At 37.3% G+C, this 26,014-nt stretch overlaps 3 protein-coding genes across 3 annotated transcripts; all 3 read left to right on the top strand.

The window, feature by feature from the left end:
- Positions 1-8: 8 nt before the first annotated feature.
- On the top strand, positions 9-8,211 carry LOC102582467 (extra-large guanine nucleotide-binding protein 3-like). The gene is made up of 9 exons (XM_006361196.2): positions 9-278; positions 1,017-2,076; positions 2,171-2,308; positions 3,461-3,565; positions 3,655-3,834; positions 5,231-5,381; positions 6,181-6,428; positions 7,044-7,216; positions 7,366-8,211. Exons 2-9 carry the CDS (start codon positions 1,123-1,125, stop codon positions 7,967-7,969), a joined length of 2,553 nt encoding a protein of 850 aa, XP_006361258.1. The 5' UTR covers positions 9-278; positions 1,017-1,122; the 3' UTR covers positions 7,970-8,211.
- A 1,684-nt stretch (positions 8,212-9,895) lies between these two features.
- On the top strand, positions 9,896-14,668 carry LOC102590950 (F-box/LRR-repeat protein 25-like). Its single transcript, XM_015315178.1, has 2 exons — positions 9,896-10,900; positions 14,495-14,668. Exons 1-2 carry the CDS (start codon positions 9,974-9,976, stop codon positions 14,666-14,668), a joined length of 1,101 nt encoding a protein of 366 aa, XP_015170664.1. The 5' UTR covers positions 9,896-9,973.
- Positions 14,669-16,063: 1,395 nt separating this feature from the next.
- Positions 16,064-19,523, top strand: LOC102590602 (F-box protein At5g03100-like). The gene is made up of 3 exons (XM_006361221.2): positions 16,064-17,008; positions 17,410-17,580; positions 19,006-19,523. The coding sequence occupies exons 1-3, from the start codon at positions 16,085-16,087 to the stop codon at positions 19,309-19,311; spliced, it is 1,401 nt and encodes a 466-aa protein (XP_006361283.2). The 5' UTR covers positions 16,064-16,084; the 3' UTR covers positions 19,312-19,523.
- The last annotated feature ends 6,491 nt before the right edge of the window (positions 19,524-26,014 follow it).

Below are 26,014 nucleotides of genomic sequence, written 5' to 3'. Positions count from 1 at the left end.
CCACCCCACTACCCACCCCGGCCACCCACCCTACCTACCCCAACTCTCTATCTTGGTTGTATTCAGCATATCACCAGTCTTTTTCTCTCTTTCTGATATCTTTCTTTTTGCAAGTTTCTTTCTTTTTGTTCAAAAGGGTTGATTCCCCCAAAGATTAGGCTTTAAGAATTAACCCCTTTTGAGTTTTTCAGTCTTTTTGGAGCTCAATAAAAAGTGAAAGCAATTTTTAATCATCTCTAATAAGATTCATATTTTCAGCTTGCTAGTCACTTTCACAGGTAAAGTTACTCAACCCCTTTTCAGTTTCCTTTCTCTTTTTAACTTAAAGGTGAAAACTTTCTTCATTTCACCTCTTTTCTTGATATTTTTGCATACTTCTTTTTTAAAATTAGTTTGTGTATATGTATTTCTGTATGCTTTGGGTTTGAAACTGTTGCAAAGTAGTTTAGGGTTGGAAACTGTGGATTAGCTTTGGTTAAGTTTGATTCTGAAACTTTCAGTACTTCAATGTTCAAAATTGTTAGATTCCCACTTGAAGATATGAACTTTGGTTTGAATTTTCGTGAAAACTTTGATTTTTTGTTTTTTGGATAACAGTGGTGTGTTGGCCAGCTCTCGTGCACCTCGACTAATTCCAGAGGATACCTGTTACATCCCACCAGTAAAATCACTGAAGTTGTCTGAACCTGAGACCTCATGGTTCTCAACCCAGTTCATTGACCACTAAGCACATCCTTGGTTCTGAAAAGCTTTGATTTTTGTTTTTGTTCTAATAAAATGTGTTTGTGGGTCTTGTCTGGTTGTTTGAGTAGTTGAGTTTTGTGCTTGGATTGCTTGGTTGTCAGATTTCAAAGTGTTGAACTTTCGATCAAATGGTGAGATTGAAGTTTTTCCAAATTGAAGGTATTTGGGGGGATTTTGACTATGTAAAATCAGCATGAGTTGAATGCTTAACAATAGTTCCTTGGAAAGTAAATATAACATTGTTATTTGACTTAAATGTTTCTGTTTACTAGATGATGGTGGAATCAGCTGTATTAAGAAGTGATAGATGTGTGAGAAATTGAGGCTGCACTTGGTAATACTACACTAGCTGATTGGCGATTTTCGCATTAAATAAAGATGGAAAAGAATAGTGGAGATAATTGGAGGGAGATGGTGAGGAGGATGCTTCCTCCAGGAGTTCCCTTCCCTGAGGAGGATGCAATGAATTACTCAATAGCATCAGAGTATACTGGTCCTCCAATATCATATGAACTTCCTAGAGTAGAACCCGTTGATGTGAAATCTGGTGCAATTCCCACAGCATCAACAGCAGAACCTCTTTCAGAATGTAGAAGATCCGTAGGCCAGGATGTTGCACCTGTTATAGAGCCAATCCCATTGCACGTGTCACAGCAACCAAGTCAAAGTCCAAGGATTTCTGGTAGTTCAGAGTCCCAGGTGTCTGTACTGCAGAGCCCTGATTCTTCTTCAGGTTCCCCCTCGGCGTCCCCTGGGTCTGAGCATAATCCCTCTGAGAATGCTGCAAAGCACAATGAGGGGAGAAGAGCCCATGTGGTCACTTTCAATTCTGTTAATAGATCTGAAAGAAAAGTGGTGGACATTGAGAACCGAGTCTTTCCGGAATATGTTGGAGTTTCCAAGGAAAGAAAGAAGAAAAAGAAATCAAGATTCTGTTGTAGGTGTGGGAAAGGGAAGTGGGAAAATAAAGAGTCATGCTTGGTTTGTGATGCAAAGTATTGCATCAATTGTGTGCTCAGAGCAATGGGTTCAATGCCTGAGGGGCGCAAATGTGTAAGTTGCATCAGTGAGCCAATTGATGAGTCAAAGAGGTTCAAGCTTGGCAAACATTCAAGAGTATTATCACGTTTGCTTAGTCCCTTGGAAGTCAAGCAAATAATGAAAGCAGAAAAAGAATGTGCTGCTAATCAGCTCCGACCAGAGCAGTTGATTATTAATGGATTTCCTTTGAAGCCTGATGAGATGGCAGAACTCTTTGGGTGCCCTTTACCGCCTCAGAAGTTAAAGCCTGGAAGTTATTGGTATGACAAGGAATCTGGACTTTGGGGAAAGGTAATTTTGTTTAATGAAGTTAAACTAATCATTCATTGTAATCCCTATCAGGAAATAAGAAAGTTGATGCAGCTTTGGCTTCTTAATTCAACAGGAAGGAGAAAAACCTGACAGAATTGTGAGTTCAAACCTGAATTTTACTGGGAAACTTAGTCCGCATGCAAGCAATGGAACCACACAGGTCTATATTAATGGCCGAGAGATAACTAAACTGGAACTCAAGGTGTTGAAGGTATGTTGTTTGTACGACAATATTTTGGAGGCAATAACTTGTCGCAGAATAATTACTATACACTATTTAAATGCCAAGCTAATGGTTACTTTCTATTACTAGCCACAGTTTATGTCTTTTCACTTGAAGTTTTCCTGTTTAAGGTGGTGAATAATTTCTCCTCTTTTTTTGGTCAATTCTGTCACTTATTGTCTTGCTGTTTCCTTTAGGGATTTCTTTCACCAAATGTTGCCTGCAGCATTGATTTTTCTGACCCTATGTCGGCTGCAATCATTTTACTGATATACTGTGAAGTTAAATAAAATCTACATCCAAGTAAACATTTATAGCTCTGAGATTACCGTTCTAGGAGAGATTTGGTAATGAAATGTCCCTTATGTTTATATCTGTTGTTGTCTTCTACAACTGTAAAACTATAAAGTAGGTCCACGCTCATAATTAATTGTAATTTTGCTATCCTTACTTAGAGAGACCGGCTGCCTATTGGTCAGGAATATGGTACCTGTTTTAGTAGGCTGCAGTTATTCTTTTCATGAATAGTAGATTGCATTATTCGACGAGGAATGTCTCTTATTACCCAAGTCTTTGTTGTCCTGAAAATCTTTGAAGGATACATAATGTTTGTGACTTTACCTAATTTATCAGAAAACAGAAGTCCAACGGGGAAATAAAACTGTAAAAAATGTCTGCTTGGAAAAGCATGTGATTATGACCCAAAATGAGTGAATAACGAGTCAGTCATTAACAATTATTGATTGGATAGGTACGGCCAATCCATTCTAACTAGATTCAATTTTTTTTCATTCTGTTTTCTTATTGAGTATCCCCCTTCTTTGGATTAGTACTGGGACACATATATCAAAAGCTCAGTGTGAAATCTGAATGAGATATATCTTTTTTTTTTTTGAGAAGATATATATCTTTCTTTTTTCAAGTTCCAACATATTCATGATTGAGGTTACACAAAATCAGAGCCAGAAAATGAAAAAGTGTCCAGTGAAGCTGATATGAGATGTTTATTTGACATAGTGTGCTCATGTCTATGTCACATTAAGTTAAGGCTCTCGTGAAAATGGATCTTATCAAAATGGAACTGTTTATCATGTCATAAACAACTTTTCTGCATTGAATCATTCTTATCTTTTTTTTCAGCTTGCAAATGTGCAATGTCCCCGTGACACTCATTTTTGGGTATATGATGATGGTCGCTATGAGGAAGAAGGTCAAAATAATATTCGGGGTAACATATGGGAAAAGGTAGCAAAAATAAGTTGATTTCGGATTCATCCTACTCTGTAAGTAGGACTAGTTGGTTCTTAAATATCTAATATTTGTTTGTTATACAGGCATTTACGCGGTTTATCTCCTCCCTGTTGTCGCTACCAGTACCTACTGGTCAGCCCCATGGACAGAGGGATGAACCTAGCAATTATACTACTGTTACAACTTATATAGAACAAAAAAGGGTTCAGAAGCTACTTTTACTTGGACTTGAAAGTTCCGGAACAAGCACTATTTTCAAGCAGGTATTGCCGAATTGGATTTGTCCAAGTTATTTATAGCATACCGCTTTATAGAGGAGATGCCTTTTCTTCGTTTAGTGTTCTTTTTTTTAATCTGAAGTCAAGCTTCTATATATGGAATATTCTGATAAACTTTGTTATAAGCCATGCAGAGATAAAATAATATAGAGTTTTTTTCTCTCTCCATCCCTACTAATATGACTTTTTCCATCTTTGAATGTCCCAAGATATTCACTATTACGATAAGAATATTCTATACAACTTTCAAGAATTCAATTCATTTAATGATTCATACTTTAGACTTTGAAGCAATGTTCTCTGCCGAACTAGCTTTTCAGCCATTATTTTAATGTTTTATTCCAATACAACTATATAATATATATGTCAAATTAATACCTAAACTCCATGTCCCCTCAAATATCGTTGTATAAAATGGGACTGAAGGAGTATCATTAAAGACAAGAAGCTGAGGCTTGGATGAAAGAGTGAAATCCCTCATTTAGTGTGCGATACTGGCTGGGATATCTTACAAACCAGAGCCTCTTGCTTGCTTTTTGAAGGAGACAATTCAGCACAAAAGTTTAGATGGTCCACTTCCGGTAGTCTAAAAGGGGGAAATATGTAGTGTGGTTTAAACTCTATTTTGTTTATTTTTTCTGATTGAATTTAAAGTTTCTCTCTCTAACCAAACTAGTTAGGGGTTGTTGTTTACTAGAAAACTTTATGCCCTTTGTTTCATTACTGATGCAATTTTATCGGCCATATAGGAAGATTGGTCTGAAAGTGTGATGAGCAGTGTGGGCCGGTATAGTCCATCTACTCATGTTTGACAACTTCCTCACTTCTTTCTCAATACTATGTTCCTTTTGGCTATAATAGAGATAACAGTTCTCTGGAAACTTATCGTTGGGAAGCTTGAAGGAAGTGCCTCCACAGGCAACCCAAATTGAATTGAAATCCAGGAATCTTATAGTATATTACGAATTAGAACCTTATTAAATTGAACACACATGGACGTAGTTTTGGGATAGAACAAAGAAGAAAGCTGAAGAATCAAGCTTGAAACGAAATGAGTTCCTGGCAATTGGCTATGTGCTTGTTTGTATACAATTTCAGTTCTCTTCTCTTTCTTGACTCTGTCTCTGTTTCTTGCTCTGCCTTGTTGCATATTACTTTTTAGTGGGTGAAATGAAATTCAATGGTTAATATTGACTTTCCTCAAGTGGAGAAGGGTAGAGGGACAAATGCATTATACACTGAGTTTCGAATTGTGCGCCAGTTGCTCTAGGGGATTTTTCAGTTATCAACAAAGGAAATTGACTTTTCTTAGTCATTTAGTGATTAATTGTACTTCCTTGCTCTCTGTTATTATGCTCATTTTTGACAACTTTCTGAGCAGGCAAAATTTTTGTATGGGAACAAGTTCAGTACTGAAGAAGTTCAAGATATAAAGCTGATGATTCAAAGCAACATGTACAAATATTTGAGCATTCTTCTTGATGGAAGGGAGCGCTTTGAAGAGGAGGCTTTGTCAAGAATAGAGGCTGAAGGTTTTTTTAAATACATCTCTAAAATTAGTGATAAAAAGTTCTCTGTTAATTTACAAAAGTACTTGCACCAGTCGAGTAGATCAGTGATCATACCGTTGGACTTGCAGCTCTGTCCCTCTTTACCTCTGTGGCAAGGGCTTTATTCCACTAGTGATAGTTTTGTCTGTAGTGGAATCCCTGTCCTACTTAACAAATTGCGGAGGAAGAAGAAATAAAAGAACTGCAGAAATATTATACTTTACTGCTCTAAATTTTCACCCATACTCAAATAGTGAAAGTCGCTTAAAAAAAATTAATGGGATTTTTCTTCAACTAGATTTGCGAGAAGTGAAATTGAGTTATCCTGATTTCCGTAAAGTAGCTAACTTTTGTCATGGATTTCCCTTTGGGATGTCTTTTTTGCAATAAAATATGTAAAGATAGAGCAGTTCTTTTCAATTCTTGATGTTAGTAAAGAGTCAAGTTTCAATTTAGAGTGGTAAAATGAAGTCACAGAGAGGAATCTTCAAGGGAGTTATTTCATTGTCAATTTTCAGTTATTTACTTGTTTAATCGTTGACCAATTTCAAAGACTTGAAGTCTCCTACAGTCTTATTATATGGAGTTTATATGCTGCATGCCACTTACTAGAAAGATATTGCGACTTGACTAAGGTCACAAACATCCTCGTTGGTACATTAATAACCTTCACTATTTGGAATTGTATCGACTACATAGTTTCAAATTTCATTGATGATTCACAATGTCACGGTGAAAGGAACTGCTGGCTGCAATTTAGTAACTAAGTTCAACTTTACAGGTGGTGACGTGGGATCTACCGAAACTAACCAGTGCATCTATTCCTTGAACCCGAGGTTGAAGCATTTCTCTGATTGGCTACTGGACATCATTGCCACGGGAGATTTAGATGCATTTTTTCCTGCAGCAACACGTGAATATGCTCCTCTGGTTGAAGAGGTGTGGAAGGATCCTGCTATACAAGAAACATACAAGAGAAGAAATGAGCTTCATTTCCTTCCAGATGTAGCAGATTACTTCTTGAGCAAGGTACTTTTTGGAGCATAGGAGTATTCTTATTTGTTTCCCCCATTGTCATATTCCCTCTTTTCATAAATACTTGAATTTTCTGCACTTGAGCCGGGGCTCTTTTGGAAACAGCCTTTCTACCTCTCCGAGGTAAGGGTAAGGTCTGCGTACACTCAACCCTTCCCAAACTTCACTTGTGGGATTACATTGTGTATTTTGTTGTTGTTGAGGAGTAGTCTTATTGAATCAAATTGTCAAAAGTCTCTTGAGCAATGTAGTTACACAACTCATTTTTTCACTATCTTAAACGTATACAGGTAACGAGTTGTTTTGTTTATCTAGTTAATCTGAGTTGTCGACCATATGTCTTCTATATGCATTTGGCTCTGCTCTCCTGGTAACATATCTCCCTAAAGATCTGTAGTGTTTTCATGGTTCAGCTATATACTGTTATTTCTTTTAATTGAGTAATATTGAATATAAATCCTTTCCTGAGACAAGTTATTCAGGTGGACGCAAGACCCATTTTACTTTTCTGGAGTATACCTACTAGTGAATAGATTCTTAGTTTGATTAATGCCAACCACTACAGAAGATGGATAACGGATACTAAATTGTTTTTTTCCTGTCTTGTAGGCTGTTGAGGTATCAAGTAATGAGTATGAACCTTCAGAGCGAGATATACTGTATGCTGAAGGAGTAACCCAAGGCAATGGTTTGGCTTTTATGGAGTTCTCCTTGGATGATCGTAGCCCAATGTCTGAAACCTATGGAGACAATCTGGATGCTCCAGCACCACCTCTGACTAGGTAACCATTCTCCTCCTAGTAGGACAATTACATTTTATCGCGTTAGCCGCTAAGTGATAATTATCTTTTCAGTTTTAGATGTTGAAAATTCTCTCGATGTACTCTAGCTTGATGGTTATGTGACATAGACTCATTGCATATCCTGATAGGTACCAACTAATTAGAATAAATGCCAACGGAATGAATGAAGGATGCAAATGGGTGGAGATGTTTGAAGATGTTCGTGTTGTAGTATTTTGTGCGGCCCTGAGTGACTACGATCAGATGTGGCTTACTCAGGAGGACTCTGGTAGCGGTACGCTACTTCAGAACAAGATGATGCATATCAAAGAACTCTTTGAAACAATGGTCAGACATCCCTGTTTCAAAGAAACCCCATTCGTTTTAGTCTTGAACAAGTATGATCTATTTGAGGAGAAGATCGTTCGTGTACCATTGGACTCTTGCGAGTGGTTCAGCGATTTCAGTTCAGTATGGACTCACCATAATAACCTATCACTAGCAAACCAAGCATACTATTATGTCGCAATGAAGTTTAAAGACCTTTATACTTCTATCACTGGTAAAAAGCTATTTGTATGGCAAGCTCGGGCAAGAGACCGAGCTACAGTTGATGAGGCATTCAAGTATATAAGAGAAGTCGTGAAGTGGGACGAGGAAAAGGAAGACACCTATTATGGTGGAGCAGAGGACTCATTTTACAGTACAACTGATGTTAGCTCTTCACCATTTATCCAACAAGGAATGAATTAGCTTAGACATATTTTGCTATTTGTAGATTTGGCCAAGAAAAAAGTAAGTGATGTCAAATAAATTTGAATCAATCTTTTTTCACAATTGTGTAGCTATTCCAATGTATATTAATAGTAAGTTTCTTGTATGGCATTGTAAGTTTTAGGGAAACCAATACTTGTATCATCCTTTTGTATGATCTTTGTTGTAACTTGTAAGTGGCTTTTAGTAACAATTGTAGCTCAGTGGTTACCTTTTATTCCTTAGCTGAAGTTTTCCCATTTATAGCCTCATAAATGTATTCTCAAGATGAGCTTGCATATAAAAATAGTAGTCGTTTGGAGATATGCCCATAAGACACTCTCTATGGATAAAGGTGATCAGAACAAAGTATGGAGAATTGGATGGGTGGATGACTGAAGAAGCAAACAATCCTTATGGTGTCATTGTTTGGAGATCTATCAGAAACTGGTGGCCTATTTTACTTGAACCACACTACCATTAGTGTAGGTGATGGTAATAAAACCATTTTCTGGAATGATAGGTGGCTAGGTAATTGGAGTCTTGCAGAGAAGTTCCCTCATCTGTTTGATTTAGTTATCCACCAGGACAGAACAATAACTGACATGTAGGAATAAAACTTCAGAAGAAACTTGAATGATTGGGAAATTCCTAGACTGATTGAGTTCTTCAAAATTCTTGAAGCTTTTCAAGGTCTATAGAATGGGATGGACATGCTATAGTGGAATGGGCACAACAAAGGGGCATACAAAGTAAGTTCTGAACTCGACAGTGGCACAGAACTCCATATGGCCATGGAAACAAATCTGGAGAACCAAAGCACCTTTGAAGGTGGCGTGTTTCTCATGGTTGTTAGCAAAAGAAGTTGTCTTGACACATGAAAACCTAAGAAAGAGGAAACATTATCTTAGTCACGCACTGTTGTTTATGTGGTGAGGCAACTAAGACAGTGGGACATTTGTTTTTGCATTGTAGAATCACTGACCAACTATGGAAGAATCTCAGAGGCATACAACGGATAATGCCTAGCAAGATTGTTGACACTCTATCTAGTTGGGAAAGATCTGGGAAGGGAGCTAAAAACATGAGCTATCGGAGAACCATACCATCTTGTATATGGTGGACCATCTCGAAGGAGAGAAATGCTACGTGTTTCGAAGACAGAAGTAGAACAGTACAGAAAATCAAAACAGATTGTATTTTGCTTTTGTGTACAAAGAACTCTCATATAGATGCAGAAAATATCCTAGATGTGTTAGAACTGGGAGTCCTTTGATATATTGCTATACTTTTGACTTGTTGTAAAGGGTTTAGCACACTACCTAAGTGCTGAGTTATACTACACAAATGTTACTTATTCAAAGAAAAATAGTAGTCGTTTGATATGTGAGATGAGATAAACAATCATATTCCGGATTGGGATTATTTTATCCCACATTTTATATGGGATGATGATCCCAATTCCCACCATTTCAATACAAATGGTGTGAAATAATCCTGATTAGTTGATACCTTAAACTAAGTATGGGATAAAGTTAATTTTAAATTTTATTCTGCAATTATTATCCTTTATCTCTCGTATCAAACGATCTTTTAAAATTTTAGCATTGAGTCTGTTCAAAGAACCAAGATGAAACCAACTCAGGCAGTCAGTTTTTTTCTATTTTTTTTTTGAAAAAACCGACGATAAACCTTTCCACATACCACAAAAAATGTTACAGTAATAAATTTGAATATCATTTATGATTATTTCTTTTCCCATTATTATTGAACTATAGTAAAAAAAAAAAATTCTTCCATACTCAATGAATTAAGAACATTTATCCTTTTAAATTTAAATTCAAAGAACTTAATAAACATTAGAGCATATGAAGAGATTATTATTAACTGTCTTTTAAATTCAAAGAACTTAAACATTAAAGCATTGAATTTGTAATTGTTTTGAGCACGGAATAAATAGATGCTCACTGAAGTCAAGTTTTTACTCATTTCGTTTCAATTTTCATGGAAAGGCAGAAGAAAATCATGGTGGCTGCCGGAGAAGGAGACCGGCTGAGTAATCTGCCGGAGCCGATTCTCCTCTACATCCTCTCAATGTTACCAAACAGTAAACAAGTTGTTCAAACCAGTGTATTATCATCGCAATGGCGATTTCTTTGGAAATCGGTTCCAGCGTCACTCGATTTCGATTTTTCAGATGATCCTAAAGCTTACAGAGAGAAGCATATTCTCGCTTACGTAGCTTCTGTTAATAGAGAGCTTCATTATTGGACGTTTTGCGAGAAAATTAAATCATTTAGGGTTTTTATTCATAGCTACGTGAATATTGATCGTGATATTGATTTTTGGGTGTACTTTGCTACTAATATTGGTAAGGTTGAAGAGTTTTCGTTGAAATTTTATGTTATTACTTATCCAGATTTGGCGTATAAGTTTCCTGAATTCGCGTATAAGAATACTGTTTTGAGGAATTTGGCATTAGGATTTTGCCAGTTGAGCCCTTCGGGTAATGTGAAGTGGAGTAATTTGGTTTCTCTTTCGATTGGGGATGCCGGTATGACAGAGGATGTAATGGAAAAAGTATTGTTAGGTTCTCCTAATTTGGAGTGCTTGGAATTAGATAATGTTGTTGGTATTCGTCATCTGGAAATCAGCTCTGTGAAGCTGAGGAAATTGATTCTAAAACATGATAATGATGAATGCCATTGCCTTGAAATTCATGCTCCGTATATTCGACAGTTGGAAATTTGGGGATTGTGCTGTAAGGAGATGCATTTTCAGCTGAGAAATGTGGCTTCACTTGTCACTGCCGTCCTTTCTTTAAATGTTTATTTTCCTAAGAATGCGGAGAAGGAGTGCAAATACTTGCAGGAACTTCTTCACCACGTTGCCCATGTCGAAAATCTGGAATTGAGTCCCTGGTGCATTGAGGTTTATCCTTACTCAGATTTTGTTCTTATTATTTGTTATTGAATTCATCAGTATCTGTTACTAAGTATGTTGCATTTCCTTATTTTGACGTATCTGTTTGGTTCATAAGTGCCTGTCCATACTGGAGTTGAAAGGGTGGCCTATTCCACCTTCAAACTGGAAATTCTTAAAACTTAACGCAGCCTTAGAAAAGTTGGACTACCCTGGAATTTGCAGCTTTCTATCGAGTTCATCAAATCTTGAGACATTGATCATTGACTGGTTCAATCGCAAACCAAGAGTAAGTTTCTTTTAGATCTTAATTTTTGTTACTTAATGTAATTAATATAAAAAAACTATAGTGAAAGATGATTTTTTTTTTCCTGCAGAAACTGCTGTCAAAGTGCACAAATGAGGATGAACGACTGAGGAGATTATGGACACGTTATTTTAACTGCTCATTGCCACATCTAAAGACCATCAAGTTCATTAACTTTTATGGAAAACCAAGGGAAAATAATTCTGTTCTACCATTGGTGAAATTCTTGCAAAAGAATGCAACAGCACTAAAAGAGTTTGTCATTTCTATGAAAAATAGAGGGAAGTGATGTATCTCGGAATCATGTTGTCAGGAGTTCCTAAGCTTTCCAAGATCCTCCCCGCAAGCTTCAGTTTTCTTTCCTTGCTGACTCTCTTTTGTAGTGATTGCAACATACATAGTAACCTTTTACTTTCGGTTTATAGTTGATTGAAAGGTTTGGATTCTACTAATCAGTATCCAAGTAGTTGTTCATGTCTAAAGCACAATGTATTTTTTCTTTGATAATCATGTAAGAAAGCTTGCTCTAAGGTTGAATGTCATTTTGCAGAAATAGTATTTCAATGGGCTTGTTTCCTGATGCATGTCAAAGAACACTCTATGCTTCTCTTACCGGTAGAAAGCTATATTTGTGTGGGAAGAGATTCTACAACTTATTTGGTTTCTAAAACGTCAGATGAGTTGCTTATTCTAAAAATATTATCCAATATCCTAACTTTTGAAGGGCAATATTATTCACTTGATGCCATTGTTATGTATGTATAATTTGTTAAACGCTAATACTATATATGAACCACTTTCGCAACAAAGAGGTATGATCTAAACCAGAGTTACATTTGTCTCTTTTCCCCTAATTATCCCTATCAACTTCAATTGAAATATGGGTTAAGGCACAAGTATCCCCTAGATTATGACCGAAATTTCAGAGATACGCCTTTACTAAACTAAGGTTCTATTACCTCTGAACTTATTTTTTTTGTAATTTTGTACACCTTTTGTCTTATGTGGCACACTCCGTGACTCCACGCAATTGAGGCGTGTGGGAGATATTTGGATGCCACATAAGCAAAAAAGGTGCACAAAATTACAAAAAATGGGTTCAGGGGGTAATAGGACCTTAGTTTAGTTAAGGTGTGTCTCTGAGATTTTGGTTATAGTCTAGGGGATACTTGTACATTTTCCCATTGAAATATATTTGCGGTTTTTGATTCTTATATAAGACATTTTTCTTTTCTCTTTTTAATTTTATACTCTTGCAAAATACATAAATATGACTTTTAACTTGACTTTCGACTAACCGATATGTCCTCTAATTTTTGGTGTGCATAAATATATACACTTAAATTTGTATAAAATTGAACAAGTAGACACACACGTCTTACGTGACAAATACATATAAGATGCCACATAAGACACAAAATTGACATGTAGGATGCCACGTATGACAGATGAGTTTATTTATTCAAGTGTTTACTTATGCCAAAGTTGGAGGGCATATTTTAAATAATATACCATAGTGTAAACCGAAACTGCAATTTTGCGGTTATCAAATCGCCATTACCGAAACTGCAACAGAAAATCATGGCGGCGGTTGGAGATGGAGACCGGCTGAGTAATCTACCGGAGTTGATTCAAGTTCACATCTTCTCTATGCTACCAAACTGTAAACAAGTTGTTCAAACCAGCGTATTATCATCGCAATGGCGATCTCTTTGGAAATCCGTTCCAGCATCACTCAATTTCGACTCAACAGATGATAAAGATCTTTCCGGTTTCGTACGTTCTGTTAATAGAGAGCTTCATTATTGGAGGTCTTGCGAGAAGATTAAATCATTTAGTGTTTGTCCTTTTACATACGATGGGTTGATTATGGATTCTGATCTTTATTTCTGGTTGCACTTTGCTACTTATACTGCTCAGGTTGAAGAGTTCACGTTGAAATTTTGTGATACGGCCTTTCCAGAATGTATGTATGATTTTCCTGAATTCGCGTATAGGAATACGGTTTTGAGGAATTTGGTGTTACGGAATTGCGAGTTGAAACCTTCTGGTAATGTGAAGTGGAGTAATTTGGTTTCTCTTTCAATTGGGGATGCCTATATTTCAGAGGATGTAATGGAGAAAATATTATCAGGTTGCCCTAATTTGGAGTGCTTGGAATTAGATAAAGTTCTTGGTATTCGTCTTCTGAAAATCAGCTCTGTGAAGCTGAGGAAATTGATTGTAACGATGTATGAAAGACTTGAATATGATTATGAATATTATGATGAATTATATTGCATCGAAATTGATGCCCCATATATTCGACAATTGGAACTTTGGGGATCGTGCTGCAATGAGCTGCACTTTCAGCTGAGAAATGTGACTTCACTTGTCACTGCAGTCCTTTCTTTAAGTGTTGATTTTTCTGGCCTTGAAGATAGCTTGGAGGAGGAGTGTAGATATTTGCAGGAACTTCTTCGCCACGTTCCCCATGTCAAGAATCTTGAACTCGGTCCCTGGTGCATCGAGGTTTATTCTTACTCTTGGCTATCCAATTCAGATTGTGTTTTTTTTCATTTTGCGGCTTACTTATTATTTGTTATTGAATTCATCAGTTTAGTAACATTAACAATATCACTAATTAGGATGATATTATAACTATGTTTGTAAGTACTGAAGAATAACATTCTCATTGCCAATTTTGTTGGACAGTAGCATGTGATTAAAAATAAAGAGTTTACTATTAGGATGGATAGCATCTAAAATTTGGATTGGTTTACAGTGATCATATTCTTGAAGTCATGTGAATGGGTGCGGACTAGTGGTCAATGAAATGGATTGAGCACCGTGAAGTTCAATTCCCAACAGAGGAAAACATTAAGTGATTTTTCCCTCTGTTGTAGCCTTGGTTGACAAAGTTACCAAGTATCTGTTGTGGCTAGGAAGGGGCAAGTATCCCGTGGAATTAATTGAGGTGCGCGCAAGCTGGCCCCAACACCACTTTTATCAAATAAAGTCATGCGAATGTGTTTTTCCAAGCATTAACATACTTAGTGTAATCGCACTACTTGTGGTTTACGGAGGGGGTGTGGCGTACACAAACCTTACCCCTACCTTTGTGCTCCAAGTGTTTAAAAATCAATCTGTCGATTTCCAAACCAACCTTGAACACTTTGATGCGGCTTGTGGCAAAACACAGTCCCTTTAGTTGAAGCTGTTTTTACGAATTATTCAATAACTTTCAATGTTATTTATTAAGTATGTTGCAATTCCTTGTTTTTGACATATTCTGGTTTATCTATTTTGTTGGTAAGTGCCTGTCCATACTGGAGTTGAATGGGTGGCCTGTTCCACCATCAAGCTGGAAATTCTTAAAACTTAACGCGGCCTTAGAACAGTTGGACTCTCTTGGAATTAGCAGCTTTCTATCGAGTTCATCAGGTCTTGAGACATGGGTCATTGACTGTTGCGATGCAAATCAAGAGTAAGTTTCTTTTAGACCTTTATTTTTGTTACTTAATGTAATTGATATAAAATAACTATTAGTGAAAGATGATATATGTCAATATCTTTCTGATCTTTAGGTATGTTTCATAGACAATGATAAATTCCTTTGCTTTCTACTTAAAGGAGAATAACTGGTTAATATATCGGATTTTTCCTGCAGAAATTGCTGTCAAAGTACACAAATCATGATGAACGACGGAGGAGATTTGAAATATATAGTTTTAAATGTTCATTGCCACATCTAAAGACCATCAAGTTCATCAACTTTTATGGAGAACAAAGTGAAAATATGTTTGTACTACCATTGCTCAAATATTTGCGCAAGAATGCTACAGTGATAAAGAACTTTGTCATTGCTTGCAAATTCAGAGGGGAGTGATGTGTCTCGGACGAGTTCCTAAGTTTTCCAAGATCCTCTCTACACGCTTCAGTTGTCTTTCCTTGTTTGATAAGATTTACGCCACTCTCTTTTTTAGTGATCACGACATACATACATAACCTCATACTTTCGATTTGAAACTGGTTTGTAGTTGATAGATGAGGTTTGGATTCTACTCATGAATATCCAAGTAGTTTTTTTGTAGTTGTTCATGTCTACGAGAATTTCATTGAAAACCTTTCATTTGTTTCTCTTCTATGGAAGTTTGACTTTCTTGGTATGTATCCTAATTTTTCGCTTAATTCTTCCAATGAAACTTGAATGGAAGGGAACCAAATTGTTCAACTCAAATACAGTTCCCAATTAAGGATGTCAAATGTGGCGAATTGAGTTAAATTTATGATTACAACAAATACATCACTATGCTTCCTCCTGACACCTATCGTAATGATAAGCGACTCGTCTCGCTGTAATCTTCTCTTGAATTCCCAAAAAAACTTATGTCGCTCCATCCCCGCAGGAGCAGAGAACCCGTCGTTGTCTCGACTATGCTACCAGAAGCTTTGGGAAAGTCGGAATGGAATAGCACTCATCTTGGAGGGGGGTCACTACTTAAATGCTTTAAGTAGTTATATGCTCCGCACTTGGCTACCCAGCATTTACTGCGGGCATGATACTTGGTACATCAGAGGTGGGACCTTCCCGGTTCTCTTGTACTAGGGAAAGATCATCTCAATGCTCTATCGCCCACACTAGATATGGACCGAAGTATGCTTAATTTACTTGGAGCAAGGTGGCCGGTATTAACCAAACTATTAACGGAATTGACACTTTCTGGACTAAAGTATTGACTACATGGATAATTTATATTAAATCATTTAGAAAAGATATTTTTATTCATTTTCATATAATTTAAGGATATTTATGACCATTTTCTTTCTTAATTTATATATAAACTAACCTAAATTATTTTCTTCGTTTCCCTTTTCGCGCCAACTTTACCAAAACTGCACACTCCATGGAAACCCAGAAGAAAATCATGGCGGCGGCCGGAGGAGGAAACCAGCTGAGTGATCTACCGGAGCCGATTCTACTCCACATCCTCTCTAAGTTATGGGACGAAAAACAAGTTGTGCGAACCAGCGTACTCTCTACACGATGGCGATTTCTTTGGATGTCCGTTCCATTATCACTCGGTTTCACTTTCCCCAATAGTGAAAATCAAAATGACATTCTTGCTTACCTGGCTTTGATCAACAGAGAACTTTACTATTGGAAATCTTGCGAGAAAATCAAGAGATTGTTTGTGAGTAGCCTTAGGTACGATAAGATTTATGCTAAAGATGTTGATTTATGGGTACATTTTGCTACTAAAGTTGCTAATGTTGAAGTATTTACACTTGATTTTTATTCAAGTCAACAAAATTATGAGTTTCCTCAGTTTGGGTATAAAAATTCGTCCTTAAGAGAATTGGTTTTAAGTTATTGTCAATTGAATCCTTGTGGTAGTGTTAATTGGAGTAATTTAGTTTCTCTTTCGATTGGGAATACTGAACTGACGGATGGTGCTACGGAAAAGGTATTATCTGGTTGCCCTAACTTGGAGTGTTTGGAACTACGAAAAGTTTCAGGCATACAACGTCTGGAAATTAGATCTGTGAAGCTGAGAGAATTAACGATAGAAGAGTACTACGATAAGAATCATGATATTTGGCTCGAAATAATAGCCCCACATATTAAGCATTTGGAAATTGTAGGAATGTGCAGTAAGATACGCATTGAGCAGACAAATGTGGCTTCACTTGTTTATGCAATCCTTCGTTTAAATTTTGATTTTGAGGATGAGGAGAGCAACTTGGAGAAGGAGTTAAGCTGTTTGAAGGAACTTCTTCATGGCGTTGCCCATGTCGAGAATCTTGAACTGAGTACCTGGTGCATCGAGGTTTATTTATACTCGTCACTATCCATAATTCAGAATTTCTTTTTATTTGCCATTGAATATTACTTTAGTTAGCATTAATAGTGCCACTACTTAGGATAATTTGATAACTAAGTTACTAAGTACTAAAGAGTAAAGAGTTTGCAATTGATAGAACGTGTAAAATTTGGTTTGATTTATATTGATCTTACATTTAAGTCCTGTTGATGGGGTTTTCCATGTGTTTAAAGGTCCATCTATCTTTGGATTTTTAAAACAACAATGAATACTTTGATGTGGAAAATCACAGTCGTATAGTCCAAGCTATTTTTGTTAATGAATTATTCAACAATTTGCATCTCACTTGTCAAGTATGTCATGTTTCCTTGTTTTGACATATTCTGGTTTATCTTTTGGTTTATAAGTGCCTGTCCATTCTGGAGTTGAAAGGGTGGCAGTCTCCACCATCAAGACGGAAATTTTTAGAACTTAGTGTAGCTGAAGACCAGTTGGACTTTCCTGGCATTTGCAGTTTTCTACAGAGCTCATTGGATCTTGAGACATTGGTCATTGACTGGTTTGGGGATTCACCAAGAGTAAGTTTCTTTTAGACCTTTACTTTTGTTATCAAGAGAGGGGCGTGGCTTCCTTACCTGTTCAAAAAAGATAAGTCTCTAATGTGTAAGCAAAAAAGATGGTTTATATATAGAAGGAGGACTCTCATTTGCAATTTGAAATATAACTAGTTTAAGTACTTAATTATGAGCTTCACAAGTGATGTAGCTAACAAGGTGTCACTTTTGCTTTTTGTGGCTACAATGTAGCCTTACTCTCTATTTGCTTATCTCTGCATCTTCTTGATGCCTTCTATAATTAAACCTATTACTTCATTATAAAAAAAGAAGAGAGCTTCACAACAATATCTTCTGACTTGTGGAGATTGCTTCCGTGTATGTTGTTTTCACAAGAACTAGAAAGGAGAAAAAAGTTAGACAAGTAACATGTGAGCTGACAGAAGGATCAAACCGGGAAGTTCATCTTATTGCATTATTGGAGATAAGCTTTGGGCATTCTTTCGAATTCTGAAACAAGAGAGGTTCCACTTGTCAATTATTAAGTTCCCTCTAGCTTCTCTCGATAGTGAGTTAAAGCCTAAACATTTTCTTCTCTACATCCAATAAGTGATTGTATCCCAGCTAAAGAATCAGCCACACAGACTTCTCTGTAAAATTGTACATATCACTTTGAATCAACTCTTTAGTATCTTCAATAATAGGTTAATAGTGCCAAAAAGTTTTTATAATTCCCTTGACAGCATTCACAATAAATTATGGGTGGTCTTCCACCCAAATGTTGCTAATACAATGTTCAAGACACCATTTAAGCCCATAGGAAAATAAGTGCTGCAGTCTTATTTGCAACTGCCGTCTGCGTTTAATTAGTTTTACCCATACTAGATGAGATTTACACCATTTTACGGTACTTGTTCATTGAGGTGTGTATTTCTCAATGTGTTCACATATATTGCTCCAGGGAATGTGTAGTTCAAATTCTGCAAATTTCATTTCAATGTTGTTTTGTTTGGTTATCAGAATCTGCTTTTTAGTCTGGAAAGTTGATGGTTTCTCTTTGCTAAATCTGCTGCAGCAGCGTGTTTATTATTCTGTTTTTCTGTAAAATGTTTAGAGGAACTCTCTTGTTCTCTCAATTTAATTTTGTCAAGAAAATGGTTCAACTTGAGTTGCCTTGACTGAACTTTTTGTAGCTGTTGGAAAAAGATGCTTAACAAGGGATTGTTCTCACCTTCATACGAGGGTGTAAATGATCAGATTTGATGAAGCTTTGGAACATTTTTTTTGTTGTTTGCATGTACTACATTGTACATAACATTGCTAAGCACTTGAGATGTTCGTTGAATTTAAAAATTCATCACCTTTTTATTTTATCCACGATCAACTCTTTGGTTTCTTGTTTCCATCTAAGGAGAGTAACTGGTTAACATAGCAAATTCTTTTCTACAGGACCTGCTGTCAAGGTACACAAACAAGGATAAACAAACCATGAGGTTTGAGACACATAATTTTAACGGCTCATTTCCACATCTGAAGACCGTCAAGATCGATAACCTTTGGGGACTTCTAAGTGAAAATAAGTTTGTGCTGCCTTTGGTAAAATATTTGCTCAAGCATGCGATCGTGCTAGAAAAATTTGTCATTGCTGCATCATTCTTAGGGAGTGATGCGTTTCCGGATCATGCTGAAATGACACAGGAATTCCTAAGCTTTCCAAGATCATCTCCTCACATTTCAGTTGTCTTCTCTTATTGATAACATTTGGCTCCTATCGTTTGAACAGATTGCAACATATCAAACTAATTTTGTAAAGGAAGTTACGCCGTGGAAACTTGGCTCAGTGAAGGCAAGAGTATCATGAGTTGTATATAATTTTTGAGCTCACAAGCATGGTCCTGGTGCTCCAACAATTATATTCATAAACAAATGAATTCTCTTCACTTGTCGAAAAAAATATTCTAGTATTGAAACGTCATGCTCTACGAATGGGATTGGTAATTTGAATTGTCAACTGTTACTGCATTTGAGATTCGACCAATCTAAACAAACAAATCATTTTACCCCACTCGATCTCCCAAAAGACAAATAAGTATGTTGCACGTGTGCGATAATAACAACTACCCCTCAATCCCAAGACTATTTGAATTGGATTGTCATTGTTCATATCGCTCCATTAAAGACTGTCATAGTCCAATATTATAGAGAAAAATGTTTCTGCAATATTCTCTACATCTTTTGCTGGCATATGATAAGACAGTGAGCACTGAGCAGCAATCAGTTGCTACACACACAACTTCCCCAATTTTTGTGACATAGATACAATTTCAAGAGTTAACAAAAAAATATTTCAATATGTTAATTTTTTAGATTTATAGTACTTTTTACGTCATTTCTAAATAACATATGTTATTTTCTTTGTTCCAATTTACGTGGCACCTGTGAGATCCCATATTTTTTTCTACTCTTGCATAATACATGTGACATGGCATGGTTATATGAGGTGTATATGACTTGGTATAGTACATTAGAGAATAAGACTGCAAATGAGTGGTAATATCGAGGAACTAAACTAAAGTTTTAGGTTAATGGAATTACTCAAACAAAGGTTCGGAGTTAAAGAAATGGCTCGTGTAACACCTTGTATGTTTGAAAGGTTTAAATTAACACGTACCTTCGGAATAAGCCTATAGTAGCACAATGGTCGTATGTTAAGTTTTGAAGTTAAGCAAAGTAGCGAAACAAAGGTCGGCAAAAGTTATCGTAAGTTTCTCTAATAAATTTTCTGAACTTTGGGTCAAATGTCTCAGATGTTTTCTTCCAATATATACGGAATTAAAGGATCTACGACCTATAAAATTGAAGGTCTACTAGTCTAGCTTTCAACGCACAAAACCTCACAGCAAACCGACTTTGAAGTAAGAAATTATGAGTGTTTTACTGTGGTCTGTCTAGGCAGATCCGAGTCATGAACCAGGTTGGGTCAAACAATATTTTAAATCAGCTATTCGACGTTTTAAACCATAAAAGTTCATAACTAGAGAGAAATCTTAAGGGTTCCAATGGAATTTTTGAGTGATGAAGTTGTGTTTTAGTTATTTCTACCGATAAAGTTTGCCCCCGTGCCTAGAAAAGTAATCTCTACGCGTGACAATTATTTTCCCCTTCTATTAGTTGTGTTTGGAGCTAGTTTTGAAAGATAAAATTTGATAGTTATTGGTGGATCTTCAAGGTTTACCCTTTGTTTAGTAAAGTAATCATCTCGAGACTCTTTTATGATTGTTTTTACGAAGTTCTACTGACATTTCGTCAAGTTAGGACCATATGACGAATCTGCCGACTTAAGCTCAATTATAAATTGTTTATAGGTGCTTATATATAGTGTTTGCAGAGCTTAATTAGGACGTAAGGAATAACTTTCGTGAAGAAACTACGGGCATTCAGACGTTCGTTGGAAATATAGGTTAGGGCTAAGCTCTGTCCTTCCTTTTAGCACTACTCCCGGGAAATTCCTAAAACGGTAAATGCAATATTTAATTATTATATTGCTAGAAAGACCTTCTGAATTATTTTTATGATGCCTATTATATTGATATTTCATATGTATGAATTCTTATTCTCTTTAGGTGGTGTAACTTAAAAAATAAATTATGAAAGACATTTAGTATTTGCAACCAGTCATCCTTCAATGTTAAAGTGATTTTAAAAAATATTTAAAGTAACACATCGATTTTCAAAACTCTCAAATATAACATGTATGTTTAAACTATTAAAACACTTGATTTTTGAATTTCTTTCTTTTATAAATTATCAAGTAATCAAGTATAGAAACTAAGTGTCACGACCCGATTTCTCAAGTCATGATGACACCTACTATAACCCACCAGTAGGTAAGCCAACCCGTAACCCGGAACAACAAGTAATGGGTCTGAGGGTAGAAACTAAACAAGAGTAGACAAATAACAATATAAACAGGCGGAAGCAAACCAAAAACATATATACAAATAAAGATCCCTCCTAGAACCTGGAAGTCACTAGTACAGAGCTACTAACAAAATGAGTACAAGTCCCAAAAGTGGACAACAGAGACTGGACTGTCTCGAAAGGTAAAAGACAAGTCTATATATACAGATGGAGACTGAAATAGTACAAAACGTAGTGTGCTCACTCCCGTCTCCGGATCAGTCTGCTCCAAGCTCGATCAACGCTGGCTACTAGTGCCCGGACCTGCATCACGAAATAGATGCAGAGCGTAGCATGAGTACCAAAACAACAGGTACCCAGTAGGCATCATAGGCCGACTGAACTTGAAAAGTAAAGGCAATATGAAAAGAAGGAATAACACAAACCGAAGTCAAGAACTAAAATCTAACTAACAAGGGAATGCACACGAGTGTACAAAGAACTAACTAAAGTAATCTATAAGCTAACTACACCTAACTGGACCCCCATAAGCCCAGAAGGTACACTCGTGCGCAAGTTAAATAAAAACCCGAACGGACCCCCATAAGCCCGACGAGTACACATAATAACTATAACTAAAGAGAATTGCATAAAAGAACCCAAGAACGAAGAACACGAATCAGAACCTCAACCCTAATTAGTAAAATCTGACAGTACGGAGGCCGGACTTCGAACCGGATGCTCACCAGAAGTACCCAAGTAACCAATCACAAGTAACAAGTATAAGAGGCCAGAACTCTAACCGGATGCTCTATATAAGTATCTGGGGGATAGAGGCCGGAACTCTAACCGGATGCTCTATAAAGGTGCCAACGTAGCTGTTGAAAGAGTCCCAATCGATCCATACACATAAATGTCCGTGAAACGCCGTCCACACATAGCCAATCAATGAAAGTCCTTGGAACCAAATTCAAATCGCGAAGTAGAACTAGTGTTGCTGATGTAACTCGTGAAGCCGTAACATCGGGGAAAATAAGGATAACTATAATCGGAGAAAGAGTATCGCCTAACTAAGGCCCAAACTATCAGACTCAAGTCTGCTACACCAGTCCACAGGGATCTAAGCCGGACGGGCGACGTCGAAGCAAAACTAAGGCCTATTGGAACCGAATAATGTATTTCTGAGGCAAACCCTAGTCAAACCTAAACTAAGGTCCAACATTCTTCGAATAAAAAATAATTAAGCATGCAAGCACTCCACATAGCGAGGAGGGTCCGTTAATAACACAAAGCATGCTCACAGTTACCCGATAATTCTCGAAATAGGCCGAAAACATGATTTCTAATCACCTATGCATGATTCAATAACTACCCAACCCAAATCCCAACTAATCAACATGCATTCACATTCTCGAGCTCAATCTAAGAGAGGGAAAACCGTAGCCTACCTGTAGGCCAATCACACGAGCTCCAAAATAACTTCTCCGGAGCTTTCCCTTTCCGAACGTCCTCAAAACGCTGCCCCGCTATCAAAAATAGTATCGCAACGTTATTACAGTCGTTTAGACACCAAAATCACAACAAACGGAGACAAATCAATTTTGGAGTCAAAACGGAATCGTGGGACACGCACCGAACTGTCCGAATTTGACTCCGTCAAGACACCCTAAACAGCACTCCAAACTTGTGGTCCAAAATGAAACACAATTTGGGGATCAAAACGCATCAACACCCAACAAGCAAGAAAACCACACTTATATCAACTTAAAAGAAAACATTGCAGCAGCCTAAACTTGAAATTAACGAGAATCAAAAAGTTCCCAACACTCCTTAAGCACTCTACGACGAAGACACGATAATTTTCAACACATGGAACTTCGAATCACCCAATTCCGAGCTAAAATGAGTGAGATATGATCAAAACAATAATGCCAAAAACCACAGCTCGAAAAAGGGTTCTGCAGTCAGGTTAATTGCAAAATTTACCTCAAACGGAGACCCCAAATCACTATCCGAGCTCACCAACGCGTTGTCCTCAAAAAATCTCACAACTTTTCCTGTTGGATCGCCCAAATCGGTTGAGAGATGAAAGAGTTATGAGGGTTTGAAATTTTGGAAAATATGTTGCTGTTTTTCTGCATTTATTGCAGAAAATCTGCAATTTCGAACGGACCCCCATAAGCTCCACGAGTACACACACTAACTATAACTAAAGAGAATTGCATATACGAACCCAAGAACGAAGAACACGGATTAGAACCTCAACCCTAATTAGTAAAATCTGATAGTACGGAGGCCGGACCTCAAACCGGATGCTCACCAGAAGTACCCAAGTAACCAATCACAGGTAACAAGTATAAGAGGCCGGAACTCTAACCGGATGCTCTATAAAGGTGCCAATGTAGCTGTTGAAAGAGTCCCAATCGATCCATACTCAGAAATGTCCGTGGAACGCCGTCCATACTTAGCCAATCAATGTAAGTCCTTGGAACCAAATCGAAAATCAAATTCAAATCGCGAAGTAGAATTAGTGTTGCCGACGTAACTCGTGAAGCCGTAACATAGAGGAAAATAAGAACTAAATTCGGAGCAAGCGTATCGCCTAACTAAGGCCCAAACTATCAGACTCAAGTCTGCTACACCAGTCTACAGGGATCTAAGCCGGCCGAGCGACGTTGGGGCAAAACTAAGGCCTATTGGATTCGAATCATGTATTTCTAAGGCAAGCCCTAGTCAAACCTAAACTAAGGCCCAACATGCTTCAAATAAACAATAATTAAGCATGCAAGTACTCCACATAGCAAGGATGGTCCATTAATAACATAAAGCATGCTCACAGTTACCCGATAATTCTCGAAATAGGCCGAAAACATGATTTCTTAACACCTATGCAGGATTCAATAACTACCCAACCAAAATCCCAACTAATCAACATGCATTCACATTCTCGAGCTCAATCTAAGAGAGGAAAAACCGTAGCCTACCTGTAGGCCGATCACACGCGCTCCAAAATCACTTCTCCGGAGCTTTCCCTTTCCGAACGTCCTCAAAACGCTGCCCCGCTATCAAAAATAGAATCACAACGTTATTACAGTCGTTTAGATACCAATATCACAACAAACGGAGACAGATCAATTTTGGAGTCAAAATGGGAATCGTGGAGGAGACAAATCAATTTTGTAGTCAAAATGGGAAATGTGGGACCCGCACCGAACTATCCGAATTTGACTCCGTCAAGACACCCTAAACAGCACTCCAAACTTGTGGTCCAAAATGAAACACAATTTGGGGATCAAAACGCATCAACACCCAACAAGCAAGAAAACCACACTTATATCAACTTAAAAGAAAACATTGCAGCAGCCTAAACTTGAAATTAACGAGAATCAAAAAGTTCCCAGCACTCCTTAAGCACTCTACGACGAAGACACGATAATTTTCAACACATGGAACTTCGAATCACCCAATTCCGAGCTAAAATGAGTGAGATATGATCAAAACAATAATGCCAAAAACCACAGCTCGTAAAAGGGTTCTGCAGTCAGGTTAAAGATTTTCTGCAATTTATTGCAGAAAATCTGCAACATTTCCAAAACTTAAAATTCCGATGGGGTGTTCCGATCTCGTTCGGAACCCCGTGCACGCAAACGAGATATGCAACCATACCAAATTTGATATTCCAGACTGAACGGCGCAGTCGAAATTTCCATCAGAGGTCATTTCGATAAAAAGTAGGTCCCACTTCCAAAAGTCATTTTAAGTCAAAACCAACAAAAGTGCTCGGAAAGATATTGAAAACCTCCAGACACAAAAGAAGGGTCAATCTAGACCAAACTCGACATTTCGGAGCTAACCGCGCTGACATAATTCTCATCTGAGCGCGTTTACTCAGAATGTTGACCAAAGTCAAACTTAAGCCAAATTTCAAAGGCTAAAACGCCTAATCGCACCGACTCACACTGAAAACCTCGGGAGTCATGTCGACCATGCTACTAGCCTAAAATGACCCTTCCGGAGTTGATGGAATAGTCAGAATTGGATTCCGATGTCATCTTCTTGAACTTTTGATCGAAAATGATCGTTCAAGGTTCATAAGCTCCAAAACACAAAAACTCGCACCAAGACCAAACGAATGACCAAGTGACCGAATTGTCAGTCCCAGCAAGTCATAAATGACTTGGGGTCGCTATAGGAACGCTCTAAACGACACACAGAAGGCAAGACACAGAAATGACCATGAGGGTCATTACACTAAGTGAAACACCTTAAGCTTTTTTATGAACATCGATCCTCCGCTATGATTTGGGGTTCAACTGTGAGTTGGTAAGCTCCATCTTATCATGAGGCTATGAAAATATGTTTAATTTTGTTGTATAATTTGAGTATAGTCGGGGCATCGTCTCGACAATCCTTATTTCACTCGTAGAGGCTATTATGGACATGATATTCCAGATGTTGTGCTGCCCGATCTTTTGGACCCACAGTTTAGTTAGCTAGTATGTTTCAATGGCTAACTCGATCAAATACGGTATCGGGTGTCAACCGAGCCTCCCTATTT

This window comes from Solanum tuberosum, unplaced genomic scaffold, assembly GCF_000226075.1.
Source record: "Solanum tuberosum cultivar DM 1-3 516 R44 unplaced genomic scaffold, SolTub_3.0 scf00341, whole genome shotgun sequence".
NCBI lineage: Eukaryota > Viridiplantae > Streptophyta > Magnoliopsida > Solanales > Solanaceae > Solanum > Solanum tuberosum.
This window is presented reverse-complemented; position numbering and strand designations above follow the sequence as displayed.

Bases quoted from the DNA above. Each gene is read 5' to 3' on its own strand.
- LOC102582467 (XM_006361196.2), top strand. From the start codon at position 1,123: ATGGAAAAGAATAGTGGAGATAATTGGAGGGAGATGGTGAGGAGGATG. The intron at 2,077-2,170 runs GTAATTTTGTTT...TTAATTCAACAG, and splicing joins AATCTGGACTTTGGGGAAAG to GAAGGAGAAAAACCTGACAG. The intron at 5,382-6,180 runs GTTTTTTTAAAT...TCAACTTTACAG, and splicing joins GTCAAGAATAGAGGCTGAAG to GTGGTGACGTGGGATCTACC.
- LOC102590950 (XM_015315178.1), top strand. From the start codon at position 9,974: ATGGAAAGGCAGAAGAAAATCATGGTGGCTGCCGGAGAAGGAGACCGG. The intron at 10,901-14,494 runs GTTTATCCTTAC...TTTGTTGGTAAG, and splicing joins TGAGTCCCTGGTGCATTGAG to TGCCTGTCCATACTGGAGTT.
- LOC102590602 (XM_006361221.2), top strand. From the start codon at position 16,085: ATGGAAACCCAGAAGAAAATCATGGCGGCGGCCGGAGGAGGAAACCAG. The intron at 17,009-17,409 runs GTTTATTTATAC...TTGGTTTATAAG, and splicing joins TGAGTACCTGGTGCATCGAG to TGCCTGTCCATTCTGGAGTT. The intron at 17,581-19,005 runs GTAAGTTTCTTT...TCTTTTCTACAG, and splicing joins GGTTTGGGGATTCACCAAGA to GACCTGCTGTCAAGGTACAC.